The sequence below is a fragment of the Macaca nemestrina genome, chromosome 14 (genome assembly GCF_043159975.1).
Source record: "Macaca nemestrina isolate mMacNem1 chromosome 14, mMacNem.hap1, whole genome shotgun sequence".
NCBI classification, from domain to species: domain Eukaryota; kingdom Metazoa; phylum Chordata; class Mammalia; order Primates; family Cercopithecidae; genus Macaca; species Macaca nemestrina.
The window spans coordinates 117,717,276-117,737,902 of NC_092138.1; the positions used below are offsets into that span (position 1 = coordinate 117,717,276).

At 62.9% G+C, this 20,627-nt stretch overlaps 1 protein-coding gene across 1 annotated transcript; it reads right to left on the reverse strand.

Annotated features, from left to right (window-relative positions):
- Positions 1–7,291: 7,291 nt before the first annotated feature.
- LOC105471938 (uncharacterized) lies at positions 7,292–19,412 on the reverse strand. Its single transcript, XM_071077425.1, has 6 exons — positions 19,001–19,412; positions 18,368–18,777; positions 13,713–17,288; positions 11,565–11,704; positions 11,233–11,412; positions 7,292–7,567 (listed from the first exon to the last, which is right to left on the reverse strand). The coding sequence occupies exons 1-3, from the start codon at positions 19,410–19,412 to the stop codon at positions 16,734–16,736; spliced, it is 1,377 nt and encodes a 458-aa protein (XP_070933526.1). The 3' UTR covers positions 7,292–7,567; positions 11,233–11,412; positions 11,565–11,704; positions 13,713–16,733.
- Between the last annotated feature and the right edge of the window lie 1,215 nt (positions 19,413–20,627).

The window sequence follows — 20,627 nt, forward strand, 5'->3', positions numbered from 1 at the left end:
GCCGTGGCAGGTCGAATGGAGTCAGCAGCCGAGGAGGCAGGTGGGCGGGCGGGGTCAGGCGGGCCTCACAGAAGAGGGGGCTTGAAGAGCCATGGGACTCACGCAGCCGGGGCCACAGCCTCCCTAGCTTCAGGGTACCTCATCCTCATCCCCGGTCCCCCCGCCCTAGTGCTGGCAGGTGGCTGTGCGGCCACTGGGGACAGGACCCGGCCTGCCTCGTCTTGGGTTTCCAGTGTCTGTCGGCAGTGAGGTTTGCAGCTGGGGCGGGGACAGGGGGAGGGCGGATGGGAGTGGGGTGCAGGTGGAAAGGACATCTGCCTGGGAACGTGGAGCAGCCAGCATTGGGCCTGGGGCACCACAAACATCTGGGATCCAGGAAGGGGACGCGAGACTATACTTTCAGGGATCGTTTCTACACTTCACGACTGGAGAAGCGTTTCTGAACGTGCAGAGCATGGAGGAGGAAGCGTGGTTGGTGGGAGGAGGGGAGGGTGTGTGGGGTCAGGTCTCCCAGGCTCCCAGGTGGCCTTCAGGTGACCCCCTACAGCCCCCCACCCGCGTTCGGGCCCTGGCTTATGCATTTTCAGCTGACCACCGCCCACCCAATTTCTGTCCCGGAAAAAGGGCAGGAGCCATGGACCCAGCCTCTTCAGAGACCCTGGTGGCCCCAGGGTCCAACCCGGCCTTCTCCCCAGCATCCCACCATTCTCGCACCAAGGTTCTGTTGCTTTGGGTTCAGCCCGTGCCTCTGAGCTGATGAAGTGTGGGTAGCAGTCACTCACATTCCAGCAAGAACGGTTTGCTTCCATCCTCTGCCAGGGGCCTCCTCAGACCCCCTCTAAATGCCCGGCACTGGCAAAGTGCCCAGAACCACTGATCATCTGTGACTCCTCCCTACTGTGACCTCCACCCCCACCAAGCCCTTGCCCTTCTGTCTCAGAGCCACAGGTCCTGGAGAGCGTGGGGATGGCATTCGGGCACGTCCGGTCACCCCTCCCTAGAGGGCCTGGACCCTGTGCCAGAGACTTGATGGTCACTTTGTGTACACTGTAGACTCTATAGCGACTCATACGATATTCATGCAACCTTTTCGAGCCTGCATTTTCTCCCCATTTTACACCGGAGGAAACTGAGGCCTGGCAAGGCTAAGCTAGCTGCCAGGCCTCCACCTGGGAGGCAGAGGGAGGGTGGAGGTGGGGTTTGCACCTGGGTGCGCCTGCCTCCAACTCTGTGCTTCTAGTCATGGCTTTTATTGTCCCCAATAAAAGGGCCCAGAACTTCGGGCTCCGTCAGGTACTCGGGGCTGGGAGTTGTGAGTTGGGGAAAGAGGCCACTGGGAACCAAATATGCTCCCAGGCTCCACAACCATTGAAGGTGTGACTGGGATTTGAGCCCAGAGGCCAGGGGTCCTGGTGGGGTCCAGGGCCTGGCTGGGGCTGGGAGGCACTGGTGCTTCGTGCTCGCTGGCCTGTGGGAAGACTAGCCAGTGTGAGGCTCTCCTCTGGCCCAGGTGCCTCCAGGCTAGTCTGGATGACCCTGTGACACCCTACATTCCCCATTCCCCTAGGCCTCAGTTTCCCCGCCAGTCAGAAAGCAGAGACACCTCCTTTCCACTGAGAGCTCAGCCTGAGGCCCAGGGACTCCTCCCAAGGTGGCCCACAGGTGAGCCTCCTGGGGTCTGGAACTCCTTGAGACTCTGAAAATTGGGTGTAAATTTTTGTGCATTTTTCCAGGGAGAGGACCCACGACGTGTGTCACATCTAAGGCGTCTGCTGTCCCCAAAAGAAACCCAAATGGCCATTACTGAGATTAGGAAGTAGCTGGAGAAGTTGGGGTTAGAGGTGTGGAGGGTGGGGCAAGTGCTGGCCGGGGATGAGGAGAGGAGGAGGGAGGTCTGGGTGCTGGGAGATGCAGGGCCGTGGGGGCCGGCAGGTGGAGGGGGTGACTCGTGGGTGGGGCTGAGGGCCAGAGTGGGTGGAGGTGCTGGATGGGACAGCATCCTGAGCTCCCACCTCGCTGAGCTCAGAGACTCCCCAGGCAGGGCCGGGACTTCCTGATGGACTGTGTGTCCAAGCGGCTGGCTGGAGGCCGGGGTGGGCAGCGTCCTGGCCCTCGGCGGGGTGGCTCCTGGACAGGATATCCCTGGTCTCACCGCTTGGGCTCTCCCATCCCCCAGATCAGCGGCTAGGCGGGGCCTGGGAAGGGAGGAAGGAAGGGAGAGCACTGCCCGCAGGGCGGGGAAGGCTTATCGCCTGGGACTCCAGGCCCTCCCATCAGTAACCCTCTATGGCGCCCCCATGCCCACAAGATCCAATCTCCCCCGCCTGAAAATCAGCCCCCAAATCTGGGCGCCCTGACGTCCAGCTTCATCCCAAACCCCTCTGCCTATGAGCACACGGGGTCCCTCCAGTGCACCCTGAACCCACGTAGAACCTCCCAGTTCCACATCTCGAACCGCCTTCCCCATCGCCTCAGCCGGGACACCATCCATAAAGGGCCTGGGGAACCCCCTCCTCCAGGAAGCCTACCATGATAGCCCACCTGCTGGGCTCCACCCGCTTATCTGAGGGACGGGCACGGCCAGGCACATCACCCCCCTTTTCAAGAGGGAGGGTTTCCTGAGGGCCTCCCAGCGAGTCAGTGAGGAATCTGGGAGCCGCCACAGGCTGAGCCCTGTGCCTTCGGGCTGCCCCACACGGGTGCAGAGAGGCACCCGGACCGAGGGCCTGGGCTTCCACCACTGTCTGCAAATTTCAGCCCAGAATCCTCTGCCCTCCCCCAGCCCCACCCAAGCTACCCTTTCCACGCAGGGGCCTCAGGTTCCATCTCTGGATTTCCGCTTGCCCAGGCTGTTAGGGCCACGCTGACTGGCTTATCAGCTCCTTCCCCTCCCACCGCCTGCCTGGGGGCCTGCTCAGGCCCAGGACCCTGCCTCTTCAAGTGCTGCCAGCCCGCTGCACATCCAGGCTGGAGGGGACGGCAGGCAGCGCTGGGGCAGGGGCAGGGTGGCAGGAGGCCGGGGGGCTCTCCGTGTACTCACTGCTCCACTGGCCAAGGGTGCCTAAGGGCGGGAACCAGAGGCCATGGCACCCCAGGCCTGGGTGCTGGGCTCCCACAGGGAAACTAGGGGAGCTCAGGGCCCTCCTGCCTCCCGGGTTGTCCTAAGAGCCTGTGGCCCTGGTGAGATCGTGGTGAAAGTAAACTTGGCCTCCTTGGGTCACAGGGAACGTGGGCCCGGCTTCCTATACTTGGGGCCCACAGGGGTACCAGGGCCTGGGTCAGGAGAGGCTACTCAGCGATGGGCAGCCGAGGGTCAGCCGGGCTACGGCCAGCAGATTCTCAGGCCTGTAGGCGCCCTGTGCCTCACAGCTGTGGCCGCAATGCTCAACATCCCCGAGGGCCCACCCAGGCTGCCCGTCTGCTCCATGTGACAGGAATGGGGTCTAGGCCACCTGAGCTGCAACTGTTCAGATCCACAGTCTTCTCATCATCTCCGCTTTTAGTTCTACAGTAACTTGTTCATTTCACAAGTGGCACAATATTGGCTCACCACAGCCTCGACCTCCCAGGCTCAAGTGATCCTCCTGCCTCAGCCTCCTGAGTAGCTGGGACTACAGGTTCGTGCCACCACACAGGCTAATTTTTAATTTTTCTTCTTTTTTTGTAGAGATGAGGTCTCCCTATATTGTCCAGGCTGGTCTCGAACTCCTAGACTCAAGTGATCTGCCCCCTGGACCTCCCAAAGTGCAGGGATTCCAGGCATGAGCCACCGCACCTGGCCCATTTAACAAGTCTTTACCAAGCCCCTAGTGTGTGCACGCTCTGCTCCTCCAACCAAACAAGCCAACCAGAATCGGTGGAGACAGCAGTGGGGTTCGGTGCTGGGGCCGCAGGCAGGTCCTGTGCCCAGGCCGGGAGGAGGGCAGAGAGCCAGCGCCGGGCAGAAGGAAACCCAGAAGGCGTGTTCTGGGGGTTTGAGGTCGGCCTGGACACCAGCGTGGCTGGCACCACAGGATCCGGGCCATGTGGGATGTAGAGGGGGCATCCCGTTCCAAGCCCCTCCCCTGGACGGCAGCTCTTGGCCGGGCCCCAGCCAAGACCTGAGGCTACTTCCAACCCACCAGAGGCAAGGCCCCGCGGCCAGCCATTTGCCCGAGAGACCTGGGCGATGCCAGCTGCCTGGGTGGCTACACAGGCATTTTCAAGAGCCAGGCACAGGGACAGAGCTTTGCTCCAGCCTCAGGGTGCAGCCGTGCTCTGTGGGCCAGGGGAGCCTGCACCAGGCCTCCAGCTCCCTCTACCCTGCAGACGCCCAGCTCTGTAGCCTGGTCCCAGAGCCAGGCCCTCACACCGAGCTGCCTGAAGGTCCCCAAACTCATGAGGCTGCTGGGCCTCTGTCCAGGCTCTCCCTCTGCCTGCAGTGCCCCCCACCCCTGCCTTGGATCTCCCAGTGAGTGTCTGTCCTTCTTTAGGTCCAGCTGAGAAGTGAACCCCAAAGCCTTCCCGACAAGGCCGGCACTGCTGGGGTCGACGCCCCACTTCGCTCTCTAAACGGGAGCTGGACACCAGTGGCAGGCTGCTGGGAGATGGGGGCACCCACAAGCCCTGATGCTACCTCGAAGGCCCCTGGGAGGCCCAGGCAGTGGGAAGGGACGGCCTCCGGGAATCCCCCTTCTGCCTGGCCTCCTCCGTGCGGAGTCATAAGGAGTGGATGGCCCTCGAGGGGAGCCCGTCCAGCCAGTTGCCCTCTTGAGGGGGAAGCCACATGGCCGTGAAGCCCAGAGGCCCTGCACAGGGACCTGTCCTGCAAGCAAGGCCGGCTCTGCCCTGGGAGTCAGCAGCCGCCTTTACTGTATGTGTGAGAGTGAAGCCGCCTCCTCTAATTACACCCCAGACCTTCTCATCCGCCCCCAGCCCTTCCAACTTCAAAGGCCCCTGGCCCCCAGCAGGGAGGGAAAGTTTCTGGGTGCCTGTGAGGACCCTGCCTCCTTGAGGCAGCAGCGTGGGCTCCAGGCTGAGGTGGCAGCCGGGCCCTTTCTCCTGGGCCTGGGGTGAGGCTGCCAGCTGGCAGGATGGGCAGTGCCCTGGCCTGTGGTATCTGCACCTGCTTGTGGCCCGTTTAAGTTGGGTCCATCCTGAGTTTGCCAACCTGGCTGCCCCGAGCTACAACCTTGGCCCTGGTTCTGTCCTCAGGGAAGTCCCAGCCACAGACACACAGAACCACACCCGAGGACCACAGACCCAGGACCACACCCGAGGACCACAGACCCAGGACCCCACCCGAGGACCACAGACCCAGGACCCCACCCAAGGGCCACAGACCCAGGACCCCACCCAAAGACCACAGTCTACCCTGCACTGGGATGGGCTCCCAAAGGCCAGAGCTAGGGCACGAGGTGGGAGAGGGGGAGCTGAGGGGCAGGGTGGCCAGAGGACAACCAGGGGCAGCTGGTCTGGACAGGTGTTGGGGGAGGCAGAGCCGAGGGTTCCCAGGCCAGGGACCCGAGGGGGTGGGCCCAGTGGTTAATTCCAGATGGAGCCAACATGCGCCAGGGAGATTGTGAGGGGAGGGCCCGGACAGTGACGCCCCCAGCAGTAGCGTGGAGTCACCCGCCCTGTCTTGGCCCCCAGCAGCTGGACAGCTCCGCACGGGTCCTGCGGCTGGATGGTCCCCCACAGGGCCAGGAGGGAATGAAGGCCGGGTCGGAGGGCGTGGGCTGAGACACCAAACAGAGCCACCTGCATGGGGAGACCAGCGTATGGAGCCCACTGGTGACATTAACAGAGGCCCAGTGTCCAGGAGGAGGGAGGCGATTTCTTCTCTCCTCAACAGTCCAAGGCCAGCTCACTGGCCCGGGAGGCCTCCCGGACCCCTAACTGCTGAGGTGCTGTTCCCAGCACCTTTCTGCTCACACGGTCCTTTTAGAGCTGCCGCCCCCCAACTAGCCTGGTGGCACCCAGGGACAGGCAGTTCCCTTCTGAGTCCTCAGCCCAGCCGGAGGACACCTGGAGGAGGTGCACAATCAGCATCAGCCTGGTGGAAACTCATTCCCTCCCTCATGGCCCCTCCCCTGGACGGCAGCTCTTGGCGGGGCTCCAGCCAGGACCTGAGGCTACTTCCCACCCACCAGAGGCAAGGCCCCGCGCCGGCCATTTGCCCGAGAGACCTGGGCGACGCCAGCTGCCTGGGTGGCTACACAGGCATTTTCAAGAGCCAGGCACAGGGACAGAGCTTTGCTCCAGCCTCAGGGTGCAGCAGTGCTCTGTGGGCCAGGGGAGCCTGCAGCAGGCCTCCAGCTCCCTCCGCCCTGCAGACGCCCAGCTCTGTAGCCTGGTCCCAGAGCCAGGCCCTCACACCGAGCTGCCTGAAGGTCCCCAAACTCGTGAGGCTGCTGGGCCTCTGTCCAGGCTTTCCCTCTGCCTGCAGTGCCCCCCACCCCTGCCCTGGAACCCCCAGTGAGTGTTTCCCTCTTTAGGTCCTCAAAGAAGGGAGGGAAGAGTAAAGGAGGGGAGGAGGGAGGGAGGGAGGAAGGGGAAGGAGAGAAGGAGGGGAGAGGGAGAAAGGAAGGGGGGAGGGAAGGAGGGGGAAGGAGGGGAGAGGGAAGGAGGAAGAGAGGGAAGAAAGGAAGGAGGGTGTCCATATGCCCCTCCAGGGTGTCCATAGAGAGAGGGAAGGAAGACGGAGAGAGGGAGGGGGAGGGAAGGAGGGGAGAAGGGGAAGGGAGGGGAGAGGGAGGGAAGAGTAAAGGAGGAGAGGAGGGAAGAAGAGTGGGGGAGGGAGAGAGGGAGTGGGGAGGGAGAGAGGGAGGGAGAAGGGAAGGAGGGGAGAAGGGGGAAGGAGGGGAGAGGGAGGGAGGAGGGGGGATGGCGGGAGAAAGGAGGGAGGGAGGGAAGGAGGGAGAGAGGTAAAGAGGGAAGAGGGAGGTAGGAGGGAGGAAGGAGGGAGGGAGGGAAGGAAGGAGAGGGAAGGAGGGAGGGAGGAGGAAGAGAGGGAAGGAGGGGAGAGGGAAGGAGTAAGAGAGGTAAGGAGGGGAGAGGGAGGGAGGAGGGAGGGAAGGAAGGAGGGAAGGAGGCAGTGGAGAGGAAGGGAGGGAAGGAAGGAGGGAGGGAAGGAAGGAGGGAGGGAAGGAAGGAGAGATGGGAGGAAGGAGGGAGGGGAGGAGGGAAGGAGGGAGAAAAGAGCTCAGGAATCCCTCAGCCTTTGAAGAGGCTCTCGGGGCACAGCCTCACTGTCCCTGCCCCCATTACACAGTTACACAGTGAGTGCTCCAATAAAACCTGAGCGTTTGATTCCAGTTTCAAAGATCTTTGATCCAGCTGTGCCTCCCCTGTCCCTGTGCCCGGGGCGGTGGGTGGGGCCCGGACTGGCCTCCCTGGTCCTCCTGCGGAAGCCCTTCCGCATCGCTCTGGCTCTTGGCCGGGTCTGTGTCTCTCCTCCCTGTCTTCTCTGGATGCTTTTGTGACTCTCTCTTGGCTGGATCTCTCTCCTTCAGTCAGTCTCCCACTGTCTCTCCGTCTCACTGTCTCTGTCTCTGTCTCTTCGTCCTCTGGGCACTGGCCCCACTTCCTGGGAAAACAGGAGCTGTGAGGTCTGCTTGTTGAGGGACAAATGCCAAATGGGCCAGCGCTGTCTGCTCAGGGGCCCTGGAAAACTGGCCCAAAGCTCCAGCAAATGGCCCTGACGATGGGGTACTCCCGGCCCCCGCCCTCTGCCTCTACGGGATCCTCCGTAAAGAGTTACTGAGTGCACTTCCCCCAGGCCGCTGCAGGCAGGCGGGATGCACTGTGGCTGGGGGAAGGGAAGGCCTGGCGCTCCCCTGCTCCGAGGAGGGCATCCCAGGGAGGGTGGGGGTCTCCTCCCCTTGAATATGGCCCAGGCCCCTATCTCAGAAACCTGAGGCCCCCAGGGCAGGGCCAGCCGGGCAGGCAGCCGTGGCCAAGCAGAGACTCCAGCCCGGCCGGGCTCTGGGCTTCAGGCTCTGGGCAACTCCCGGTCAGTGTTGCACAGCCCCTCCCTGCAGCTGCCCCTCCAGGGTGTCCACAGGACATTCCCAGTGCCTGCTGCATCCCCCGCCAGCTGCCCGAGGTCACATTTTTTGGCAGGTAACACTCCCAGCACCCCTCGACTGGCCCCGGGCCCCCAGCCTTTTCCTGAGCCTCCTCTCCAACTCCCTGCACTTTTTCAGGATCCACTTTCCACCATCACCGCTGGGGGCAGGTCGGGCTGGGAGCAGGTCAGGCTGGGGGCAGGTTGGGCTCGGAGGGGAGGCCCCTGGAGGAACAGTGGCTCTGAGTGTGAGCAGCTCCTTGGGAAGCACCGCTGTAGGGGCCAGAGGACCGCAGCTTCTCTGCCTTTCCCTCAGCAAATCTTTTCCAAGTACCTGCTCTGCCAGGCCCAGAGCAAGTCAGTCGAGGTGCAGAGGAGACTGGGCACTCTCTGTCCCCCAGAGCCCATCTGTGGGGTGGTGGCAGCAGCCACAGGCCTGCAAGCGCTCGGGCCTGGGGCTTGGAGGGTGACCCAGAGGTCTGTCCTGCCTGGAAGGCTGCCGCCCCTGTGCCCCGGGGTCCTAGGTGGCCCTGGCCTGCGCCTTGGAACAAGCGGGGTGACATTGTGGTATTCCATCTCCCCCCGCCCCTCCCTGTGGTGCTGAAGTGCTTGCCATTGGAATTGCCACTCCCACCGGGCTGGGCAGTGGCGGGCAGAGCTATCAGAAGGCTCCCCAGCCCTCAGGGGCTTCAGGGGACGGAGGGACCAGGGAGCCGGGCAGGTTTGGCCAACTGCCACCTCCCTAAGGCACCTGCAGGGGAAGGGTGGCAGTTTCTAGGAAGCCAACTGGCAGAGTGGTCCTGCCCAGAGGGTTACCGAGGGCTGCTGTGGGGCGGGGGGGGGCTGCAGCTCAGCCAGGGAGGCCATGTGACCGCAGCAATGGGGAGCCAGGGAGCCACAAGGCCCCTGCACAGCCCACCGTCCTGCGCTCCAGAACCTACCTCTGGGGCTCCCTGGGCCAGGTGTTGGCTTCCGGGCAACATGGCCCAGACCTTGAAGGGGCAGGGGGTGGGGGGGTGGCCTTCATTGTTTTCCAGCATTATTCTTTTTTTTTTTTTTTTTTTTTTGAGATGGAGTCTCGCTCTGTCGCCCAGGCTGGAGTGCAGTGGCCGGATCTCAGCTCACTGCAAGCTCCGCCTCCCGGGTTTACGCCATTCTCCTGCCTCAGCCTCCCGACTAGCTGGGACTACAGGCGCCCGCCACCTCGCCCGGCTAATTTTTTGTATTTTTTTTTTAGTAGAGACGGGGTTTCACCGTGTTAGCCAGGCTGGTCTCGATCTCCTGACCTTGTGATCCGCCCGTCTCGGGCTCCCAAAGTGCTGGGATTACAGGCTTGAGCCACCGCGCCCAGCCCGTTTTCCAGCACTATTCTAATGGCAGCCCCCAGGCCTGTTTCCTCTATAAATGGAGATGGCACTGGAGGGGAGCTGACCCCCAGGCCAGTCAGGAGCCCTGTGACAGGACTCTCTAGTGGGCACCCACCCTCGGGACCAGGCTCCCTGGACTCCAACCCTGCGCCCCCACGTCCCCCCTGCTGGTAGGAGGCCTGGGTGTGTGGCCCCTGCCAGTGAGCTGCTCCATGAGGCACTGAGCCTTTGACCTCTGCCCCAGGCTGTGTGGCCCGAGGCTCAGCGCTCAGAAGTAGACATGGGCATAAGGGGGAGGTCAGGGCAGAGCCGCAGAGCTGGGAACTCAGTGCTCAGCCGTGGACAGTGGGTTCCGGGAGCAGAGAAGGTTCTGGCCTCTCCCTGTAGCCTGAGCTGGGGAGGCGGCCATGGTGGGCAGGCGTAGCTGGGCAGGGAGGGGATTCCTACAGAGGGCAGCTCAGGCTACAGGACCACTGGCCCCAGGAACACGAGGGTTGCCCTGTGTGTGTCTGGAGGATCAAGGGGGTGAATCTAGGTGACTGTGGACCACAGGCTGGGTGGCCACTCGTGGAGTCCAGGGCACCCAGGGAGCTCCGGGGGCCTCTGGAACCCTCCAGAACCTTCCGGAACTTCACACTTGAATTTTGTTCTGTCCCGGGTTCTCCAGCCTCAGGTCCAATGGTCCACTCATGTCCAGGGCAGGCCCAGCGTGGGGCTTGGGCGCCGAGGGAGGGACGCACACCTTAAGCTCCTGCCGAGCCCAGAGAATGGAGGAAGTGGCCGGTGAGGGCCCAACTTGCGGTGGGCCTCTCTGAGCCCAGCATCCTCTTCCAAAATGCGGGTGTGATGTTCCTGTCTCCCAGGCAGACCTGCAGACCAGCCCTGCGAGGTGTGGAGTCAGCCCCTGCGTGTGCCCGGCCCCCGCTCACACTCCCACCTGCCCCCAGTGTGGCTGCGAAGTTGGAGGGAGGAGAGAGCCAGCCAGGGGTGTGGGCGCCGAGATCAGAGACTCGCACGCCAGAGGGAATGTGAACCGGCCCAGCTGCTGGGGCACCTGCCGGCAGCTCCCAAAACAACCGAACAGTCACCACGGGACCCAGCAACTCCACTCCTAGGTGTGTGCCCAGGAGAAACGGAAGCTCCTGTCTGCACAAACACGCGTGCGGCTTCCTTCACTAAACGTGGAAACGGCCCAAGTGCCCCTGGGTGGGTGATGGATGAACCAGGTAGTCCGTCTGTACAATGGAATACTTATCCTTCCACCACAAAAACAGAAGAAATTCTGAGGCAGGCTTCAGCACGGACAGGCCTTAAAGATGTGGTGTGTACACCACGGTTCATGTGTGTGATTCCATTCCCGAAAAGCCCAACACTGGTGAGCCCCTGGGAACAGAAGGTGACTGAGTGGGTCTTTATGGCTGGGGGGCTGGGGCTGCGGTGATGAAGCTTTATTTTTGATGAAAATGTTCTGGGCCGGGCTTTGCGGTGGCTCACCCCTGTGATCCCAGCGCTTCGGGAGGTCGAGGTGGGCAGATCACCTGAGGTCAGGAGTTCGAGACCAGCCTGGTCAACATGGTGAAACCCTGTCTCTACTAGAAACACAAAAATTAGCTGGGCGTGGTGGCACAGGCCTGTAATCCCAGCTACTCAGGAGGCTGAGGCAGAAGAATCGCTTGAACCCGGGAGGCAGAGCTTGCAGTGAGCCGAGATTGCGCCACTGCACTCCAGCCTGGCGACAGAACAAGACTCTGTCTCTAAAAGAAAAAAAGAAAACATCCTGAATGGACGGTGGTGATGGCCGCACGTAGCTGCACGTACTGGAAACGGTGGAATCGCCACTGTCGGTGGAGAAATTCATGGAGCGTGAATTAAGGCTGACCCTGGAAAAAAGTGGGTTTGAACCTCGGGTGTCATCTCCACGTGGATTTTCTCCCGCCTCTGCTGCTCCTGGGTCTGCAAGACCAGCCCCTCCTCTTCCTCCTCCTCCTCCTCAGCCTCCTCAACGTGAAAAAGACCAGATGAAGACGTTTAAGGTGATTCGCTTCCACTTGGAGACTATGAAACACATTCTCTCTTCCTTAGGATTTTCCGAATGGCATTTTCTTTTCTCAGGCTTACTGGGTTGTAAGAACATACTATACCACACATACCTGATACAAACACGTGCGTCGACTGTTTATGTTATTGGTAAAGCTTCTGGTCAACAGTAGCCTCTCCGTAGTTAAGTTTCGGCGGAATCAAGAGTCATACTTGGGTCTGGCGAGGCGGCTCACTACTGTAATCCCGTCACCTTGGGAGGCCAAGGCGTGAAGATCACTTGAGGCCAGGAGTTTGAGACCAGCCTGGGCAACATGGCAAGACCCCGTTTCTACAAAAAAATTAAAAATTAACCAGGCAAGGTGGTGTACATCTGTGGCCCCAGCTACTCGGGAGGCTGAGGTGGGAGGATCGCTTGAGCCCAGGAGTTCAAGCCTGCAGTGAGCTCTGAGCACACTCTGGGCGACAGAGCAGGAACATGCCTCAAAAAATAAAAATAGAAACCCCAGCACTTTGGGAGGCCAAGGCAGGTGGATCACCTGAAGTCAGGTGTTTGAGACCAGCCTGGCCAACATGGTGAAACCCCATCTCTACTAAAAATACAAAAATTAGCTGGGCGTGGTGGCAGGTGCCTGTAACCCCAGCTACTTGGGAGGCTGAGGCGGGAGAATCGCTTGAAACCGGGAGGCGGGGGTTGCAGTGAGCCGAGATTGCACCACTGCACTCCAGCCTGGGCAACACAGCAAGACTCCGTCTAAAAAATATATGTATATTTTTGAGGTCAGGAGTTTGAGACCTTATAATATACATACATAAAAGGATTTTCCACTTTGTGTGGGGTTGGTGCCCGAGTCCCCCTTTGATCAAGGACCAACTGCGTATCTCAATGAAGCTGTTAAGACAAAAAAGACTTGCCCAGACTCCCTGAACAGGGTCAGGGCTGCAGCAGCCAAATGGGCTTGGGAGGGGCTGGCCGGCTGCGGGTCTGTTTTCACTCTGCAGGGTCCCTGGGTGTTTATTCAGCAGGCCTGGGCCCTGCTCCCCACCTGGCCAGAGGCCTCCTCCCCTCCCCGGATTCTTCCCAGAGGATGTTTTTCCAGGGCCCGGCTGGGCAAATGGCATTTGGATTCTGGCCGGGGAAGCCTGGGGGACAGTCCCCACGTCCCAGCCCCATTTGGAAGCAGCCTGTTTCCTCCAGTGTCCGGCCGGAGCCCTGCGGATTCATTCTTGGCCACCCGCTGCCCCTCGGAGCTGTGGGACCCCAGGGGGTGCCCCTCCTGGGCTGTGCTGGCCTCGGCAAGGCTGGGCCGGGCCCCCCTGAGCGTGAGGGACCTGGGGAGGGGCGCAGGCGGGAGCCTTGTGTGGTCTCCCTGTGATGATATTCGGGGCCCCTGACCTCTGCCCGGGGAGGGAATATGTGGGGCGTCAGGGCACACGGGGTGCACAGCTCAGCAGCCCAGGCAGGCATCTGGTGGAGATGTCCCGCACCCCACCCCATCCTCCGCCCCAGCTCCCGCCTTCCCCACCCCCAGACGCGGCCCCTAATCACAATGCACTTCCCACAGCTGGTCCCCACACCGAGCTCTGCACCATCCGGATTGAGTGGGGGTGGGTGGGAGTTTTCCCAGAAACAGACCTGTGAGTCACCGCCAGCCCAGGAAGTGGCCGCCTCCTGTCCAGCCCCCCAGCTGACCACTGGGCCTCAGTGTGGATCACAGAGCAAGGCCATCCATGGTGACCCGAGGACTGACTGAGCGCCTGCCGCCCCAAAACCTCCAGGCGCTCCCAGGCTGTGCGTGAGACTGTGGTCAGCAGCCCCATGCGGCCCCCCATGGAGGTGCAGGAGGAACAGGTGTTCTAGGGAGGAGAGAGATTCAGGGAGCCCCCGGGGGCCCTTCCTAGAGGGGAACGCATGTGGGGAGCCCTGAGGTCAGAGCCGATGCGCGTGGGAAGGAGGCCTGGGGGGCTGCAGCTCAACAGGAGGAGCCAGGCTGGGCCCCGAGAGGGAGAGCGGGGCCTTCCCAGGGGCTGTCAGGCCAGGGGTGCGACCAGGAAGCCCAGAGGAGGCGTGGAGCAGCTCCTGGGCCCCAGTCATCCAGCCTGGGATGTGAGAGTAGAGGGGACCAGAGAGAGAAAGACGGTGGCCCCAGGCCACACAGAAACCCAGGCAGGACCCTAAAACCCAGGCCTCGTCCCGTTAGCCTCCAGCCGCTCTCCGAGGTACCTTGCAGAGGATGGGACAGCAGTGGGGAGCCTCTTACATCAGGAACCGGGGTCCCAGATGGTGCCCGGAGCCTGGAACTGCAGAGGGCCGTGTCCGTGGCTGTGCCGCTCTCATAGGGTACACCCCGGCACCCGAGGGCCGAGCAGGGACCCAGCCCCTGTCACAGCACCCGCCAAGCTTCTGGGTGGCACTGCGGCGGGGTGGGTCAGGGAAATTTGTCAGCTGGGGCGGCCATGACGGAGTCGCACAGGCCCCGGTGGTTTCAACCACAGGGACTGATCCTCCTGGAAGCCCGAGATCCAAGTGTTGGCTCCTCTGAGGCCCCACTTCCCGCTCTTGCACACCATTTCGCTGAGGCGTCCTCACGTGGCCGTCCCTCCAGTCATGTCTGTCCCAATCTCCCCTTCTTACAAGGACGTCAGTCATATTGGATCAGGACCACCCTGTCTTACCTTGACGACCTTTACCTGTCTTCAAACACAGTGACATGCTGAGGCCCTGGGTGCTAGGGCTTCAGCCTGTGAATCTGAGGGCCTTTGTCTGCCCAGGCCCAGGCACTTCCTCCCTCCGTCCTGCAGGCCGGCAGGCGCCTCTGCCTCCACGGCCTGGCCTTAACCCTGCCTTCATCCCACCTCCCCTCTGGGACTGGGGATGGGGCTGGGAGGCCAGACCGGCTTTGGGGAAGTTACCTGACCTCCCAGACACGAGGTCTTCGTTTACAGGATGTGGCTGTGTGTCTCGCTGTGACTCTGGGGAGGGACAGGGCTTAGCCAGTGCCTAGCCGGACGCCCACACCCAGCACACCTGCCTGGACGCCCACACCCAGCACACAGTAGGTGCTCAGAAAACGCAGCCCAGACTGTCGGAGGCAGAGGGACCCGGGGCCCCTGGAACAAAGCTCTCATTGAACTGGTAGAGAACAAGGCCAGAGAGCCCTGGGCACCTCCCCTGTCTCCCAAGGCCTCTGGGGACCCCTGTCTCCACCGAGACCCCTCTGCCCCTGCCCCTCCGGTGACTCGGTGGTTCCCATGACAGTGACAGCAGGGCCCCTCCCGCCCACCGCAGGCTGGGGCTGCCCTTTCGCTTCTCCCTCTCCCCTCTGCCTACTCGGATCCCACCAGCCTCCTCCGAGGGCCTGTCTGGCCTGCCCAGTCTGTGGGACCCTAGACACGGGGACGATTCCCCACCATCTCTTGGGAAGGGCTGTAGTCACGGTTCAGCTCCAGCCGGGGGGGTGCTCCGGCTCCCAGTGGCCACAGGACCCCGGTGTTGGGGCTGAACCTCGTCAGTCACCCCATCACCGGCTGAAGACCCCCGGTGCCTCCCGTGCCCCCTAAGACGAGGGGGCTGCCTGGAGCACGTGCCCTTGGGGTGACTGGTCCAGGTCACCAGGGACGCTGCCCAGGAGCACCTGTGAGGGGCTGGCCTGGCTCCCGTTGTCAGGCACGTGAGGCTGCGTGGCGGTTGCATGGGACTTCGCACCCTCGTCCCCAGGTAGAAGTGGGCGTGGATACCCCCCAGGATGGTCGCAGACCCTCCCCGTCCCCCTTCAGGGATGGGGCCAGGTGGTTCGCAGGCTGAGCCTGGGCTCCTGGATCTTGCAGGCAGAGGAGACACAGCAAGAGGTCTCCAGCCATCTGGGCCATGGTGCACTTGGGGAAACTGAGGCATGTCAGGCCTGAGGTTTCTCCAGCCCGTCCGGACTGACCCTTGCTGTCTGAGTAGCCTGGGATGTGGGCCCCCACCGTGTCCATCTCATACGTGTCCTCCCTGGCTCCCCACCAGGGAGGATGAGTGTGGAAGGATGTCGGGGGGCTGCTTTGCTTCCTCAGGTCAAAGAAACATTGCCCCCCGCCTTCCTGGAGCCCAGATAAGTGGGTTCTCCAGGATCCAGTTCATGGAACATTCCAGGGCCTGGTGGGGTGGGCCTTGCCCCTCCCCCACCTCCCCACGGGGGTGATTTCCTCGGCTCGGCCACTCCCAGGCTCACCTCCAGAAGGGCCAGTTGCTGGACCAGGCAGGTCACAGGCCGAGCTCTGCTTCCAGCTGTCCAAACACGAAGCACCTGCAGGGCAACCTGGGGGTGATGGGGGTGTGGGATTGGAGGCTGGGGGCACAGGCCTAAGGGAGGGCCCGACCCACTTCCCTGCAGGAGCCCTGGCCAGCCCTGCCGTATCTCAGATCTGCTGCCTCTTTGGGTTTAGGAAGTGCCAAAGAGGGCCATTATGGGGAGACCCTCAGGGCTGCAGGGGGAGAGGCTGAGAGCCATGCAAGAGATGTGGGCCGCCCACCGGGTGTGGGGGAGTCGAGAGGACAGGGCCCTTGGAGTTCGGTGGCTCTGGTGTGGGGACTGGCAGGCCCGGGGTCTGGGACCTGCACCCACACGGGAGATGCGAATCCCGAACCGGATGGCGGGAAGCGTTGGGGCCGTGCACTGGGAACAGGCCCGTGCCTCCTGTGAGCTGTGCCGCCACGCTGGGCCAGGCTACGGAGTCGAGCAGCATTGGGTGGGCCTGGCCCTCGGGGGCTTTGCAGGGCATGGGGCTGGTTGGAGCCGAAGGCGGCGACGCCTCCAGGCCAGGTGCCCTCCGGTGAGGGTCTCTGTCCTGTCCTCTGCCCTGTGAGTTGGAGAGAATGACGGCGCCCTGAGCTGCTGCAAAGTGAAAGACTGGGTGAGAAGAGGCTCCTTGTTGGGGGCAGCTCTGTGAGCTCCTCTACCTGGGGTGATCAGGAGGCTCTGGAAGGAGCGGGCATCCGAGCTTGGCCGGAAGGCCTGGCCCCGGCGGCTGCTGCCCCTGGGACTCCCACATGAAGAGGCTGGGCAGGGGTGTACCTGGAGACCTACCAGACAGGTGCAGAGAGCAGCTGACAGAGAGCTAGTATGGAAACTGCCATCCGGGGCAGTAAACTCCTCAGCATCCAAAACCAGACGGACATGAGAGGGCCCTAGGTGGGGCAGTCAGCCGGGCGCCCCCACCAGCCACAGCCAGCCTGGGAGAGGCTAGGGAAGAGGTGGGCTGGCTGAGGCGTGTGGAGAGGGTTTGGGCTGAAGGAGAGGTCATTCTTTTAAAGGAAAAGGCGACGAGAACTCAGAGTCACTGTCAGCACGTGGTGTTTGGCCTGCTGTCACCTGGGGAAAGCCACAGGTGCTGGGAAGTCCTGTCCGACCGCTACGCCTGTGTGAGAAGCACCTGGGGGAGGCCTGGGGAGCTGCCAGCCAAAGCGGGGATCTCCAGCCGGCCCAGCCCTGTTTCTTCCTCTCCTCCCTCCTCCGCACTGGCCAATTTTCCTCCACAGAGCAGGCATTACTTGCCGTTTTGCAAAGCACGTGCTGAGCCCAGCGCAGGCCTGTGGCAGGTGCTGCCAGCCGAGACCTGCCTCGGCGAAGGCCCCACACCAGGCACTTCTGCCCGGTGCAGCCCCTCAAAGCGCAGGAGCTGGGGGTGCAGGCAGCATGGAGGCCGGTTCCAGGGGCACAGCTTGCCTTGGAACTGAGACCTAAGTCCCATGTGGACAGGACCCTGGCCGTCCCCCTGCACCCCCGCGTGGCCGTGGCTCGTCTCCGTGGGCGCCCACTGCTCCGTAAGCATCTGCCATCTTTCACTTCCTTATCCTGTGAGGGAAGTGGTGAAGAAACCGAGGCTGCTGGCTGGGTCACACCACGACCAAGTGGCAGAACCCCTCCCAAGTCCCACCGGCCCTGAGGCCAGGCTGTCAGCCACAGCCCAGCAGCCATGGCCAGGCCAGGACACACTGGCTGTGGACACAGGAGCACTGGGCAGTCCGGGCAGTGGAGACTCAGCCCGGGCACCGGGACATGGCAGCCCCCACCTCGGGTGTCCCCTGGGGCCAAGGAGGGAGTGGGAGGGAGATGGGTCCCAGGAGAGGATGTGGAGGCCTGGGGTCCCCGGGGTCCTTGGCCTGCCCCTGCTCTCCTGGCTGCCCCTTTGCTGTGGGAACAGCTTCTTGGCTTTCCAGCTGATGGCACATTGGGAGCAAAGATGGGGAGGCCAGGAGAGCAGAGCCCGTGCTGGCACACATACACTGTCTGGGTGGGAATGAGTATACCTTCCACCTAGAGGGGCATGTGAGTTGGGCCAAGCAATTGGCAAACATTTCTGGAGCGCCTAATGTATGCCGAATCAAGTGGGGGAAGACAGGGAAGAACTGGATGCACCAGCTGTCCTCAAACAGCCAGAAAAGAGCAGCAGTAGGGGATGCCGCATTACCCAGGGAGGCCAAGACCCCTTCTGGGTGAGGCAGTCCAGGAGGACTTCCTGAAGGAGGAGGAGGAAGAAGGGGAGGAACTTTAGGGACCCTTGGAGGCTAGGCACCTCTCTGGATCTCAGTTTCTCTGAGGCAGGGAGAAGATGCCAGTCCTGCTACGTGGGTTTGGTTGGGTTCTTTTCACCAGAAACAGATGAGCTCACGACCAGGAAGCACTGGAGCTCCCGTGTGCATTTCCTCACTTTCCAGATGGGTGTAAGCATCATGCCCCTGTGTTCACTGGTGAGGCCAGTGGTCTGGGGACCAAGCTCTGGCAGGCACGGGGGCTGCCTTGCGCTGCTGGCACCCCCAGAGGAGGCTGCGGTGCTTGACCCCGACCCACAAAGCCCGGCTGCTTCAGTGACTTGTGATCACAGAGCAGTCCTAGGCCGGCACCACACCGGGGTCTGGGCCAGCGGCACTCACCGTCAGGAGGTCGCACACAGAGCGGAGAGGAAGCCGGGCCAGGAACTCTGTGGTGCACCGCGGTTGTTTATGTTGACCCAGGAACTTGTGCAACGAACTGGGGCCCGGAAAGCTGGCTGCCCGTGGCCACACGCAAGGGGCAGGCCGAGGGGCCACCCAGGAGGCCGCCCAAAAGCCGGGGTGGCTTGGGCCATCCCACCAGGTCGCACCCACCCAGCTGGGGTCGCAGCCCAGGAACGGTGAAAACTGAACATCTCTCCTGGCCCTGCAGGACCCTCCCCAGTCTCTGCCCCTGCGCGGTGGGGGAAGAAGAGAGGCAGGAGGCCCGTGTCTCCTGGAGTGACAGCCTCGCAGAGGACAGCCTGGAGTGTGCAGGGGAGAGGAAGTGGGGAGGGGGCTGCAGACCCTCCCTCAGGACTCTTGGGCCTCCGCCAGGCTGGCTTGGGGTTGGTGGGGCTGCTTGGACCGTGGCTGTCTCAGCTCCTCTGACAGAGCTCCGGCCACAGACCCCAGAGCCCCAGCCAGGCCGGTTGCCGGGGACTGGAGGGGGTGTGGGGCATTTCCAGCCCCCCCCGCACCCAACCAGCGCCTTCTATCTGGAGTGGCCTGGCCCCACCCAAGACAGTTGCCCACAGCAGAGATAGACGCTGAGACCCGAGTGCAGGGCCGGCTTGGGCTGGAAAGCTGCTCCACGTCTGCTGAGGGCACCTGGAGGGGACGCCCAGGGGCTCCACACAGCTTGGCAGAGCCTGGTAGCCTGGGCAGCCCCTGGAGGAAGCAGGCCAAGGCCTGGAGAAGGGGGCGAGCTGCTGGGGTCACAGGCGCATTTGGGCAGGGCCCGCACTGAGCTCAGCTTCCCAGACCCTAGCAGTGTCCCTCTGCATGTGGCTGTACCCCTGCAGGCCCCCAGGTGCTCTCCGCCTGGGAGGGACCTCAGGATGGAGGCCGCAGCCCCCTGTGCCTGTGGGGCTGCCACTGTGGCATCCCCAGCCTGCAGGCCTCTGCCCGGAGGAGCCAGTGCCTCCCTCCGCACCAGGCCCAGCATGTGATTCGTGGGGACCGGGAGGTGATGCCCACCCCACCACCACCTGGGGCCCCGGGGCAGAGGTGTGGCGCCTCACCCATGTGGGGGGGGTCCTGGGATTCCAGAAAGCCCCCTCTTCCCACACGAAAGGCCTTTCAGGCCCCCTGAGGCCCACCCAGCGCCTGCGGCCAGCCTTCCTCTGTTCTTGCAACACCCGCCTGAGTGCCGAGGCAGAAATCTGACTCCCCAGCTCAGGCCCCAACGTGCCAGCCGCCCTCTCGGCAGGCTGCTCTCCCACGGGGAGGGCGTACCAGGCACAAGGACCCTGTGGAGACCGGCTGGTTCTGGGAGGCCGTGGGGGGTCCTGCCCTGCCCCGTCTCCCTGGGAAAAGGTGCTCCGTGCACAGACCCTTGGCAGTGAGTTCCACCGAGGCCCCCATACCATGGCTTTCCTGCCTCTGAACAGGATGCTCGCCCAGGACCCTCACCAGATGCACAGGCTGTGGCAGCCCCAGCCTGGCCCACGGCTGCGAGAGTCTGAGCCATCCCACCTCTCACAGGCAGGGCAGGCTGTGAATGACCACGTCTCTCAGGTCCCACACTGCCCCCAGGCTGACCTCCCCAGCACAGCCTCTCTCAGCTCACGGGGGATGGGAGGGACCCTCGGGTGTGGAGTCTTGCCCTCACCCCAGGGACCCTGGGTGCTGGGGGAGATGGTGGGTTCTGCCCAGTCACGTATGGGGCTCACGACGCCTCTCCAGGACATGATCAGAGCCAAGGTGAAGAGGCAGGGCTGGGTGGGCTTGTGGGGCTGGGTGGGGGTAAGCTGGCTGGAGGCCCACAGGCCCATGTCTAGCTGAGCCCAGCCTCACCGTCCCCCTGCTACTCCTAGGCTGGGAACAGGTGGCCTGGTGCCCTCGGCTTTCCGTTCGCAGCGCCGGCCACCACAGGTGGGGTGGGTAGCGGGGGCCTTCCTTCCTTTGCAGCAGATGGTAAAGGAGCTGTGGTGACTTGGCCATAAACAAGGGTGGCCCCTCCCTGCGGGGGACGCTGCCAGGGCAGGATGCTCGAGGTGGGCTCGGTGGAGGAGGGGCTGGCCGTGCGATCAGGAGGCTTCTGGAGGTGGGCAACCTCCTCTCTACTCCAGGGCCAGGCCCCTGCCATCCTCCATGCTGGACCTGGTCGCGTGTGGTTGTGCAGGTTGGGCACTGCTCCCAGGACCTGGGGCATCTTTCT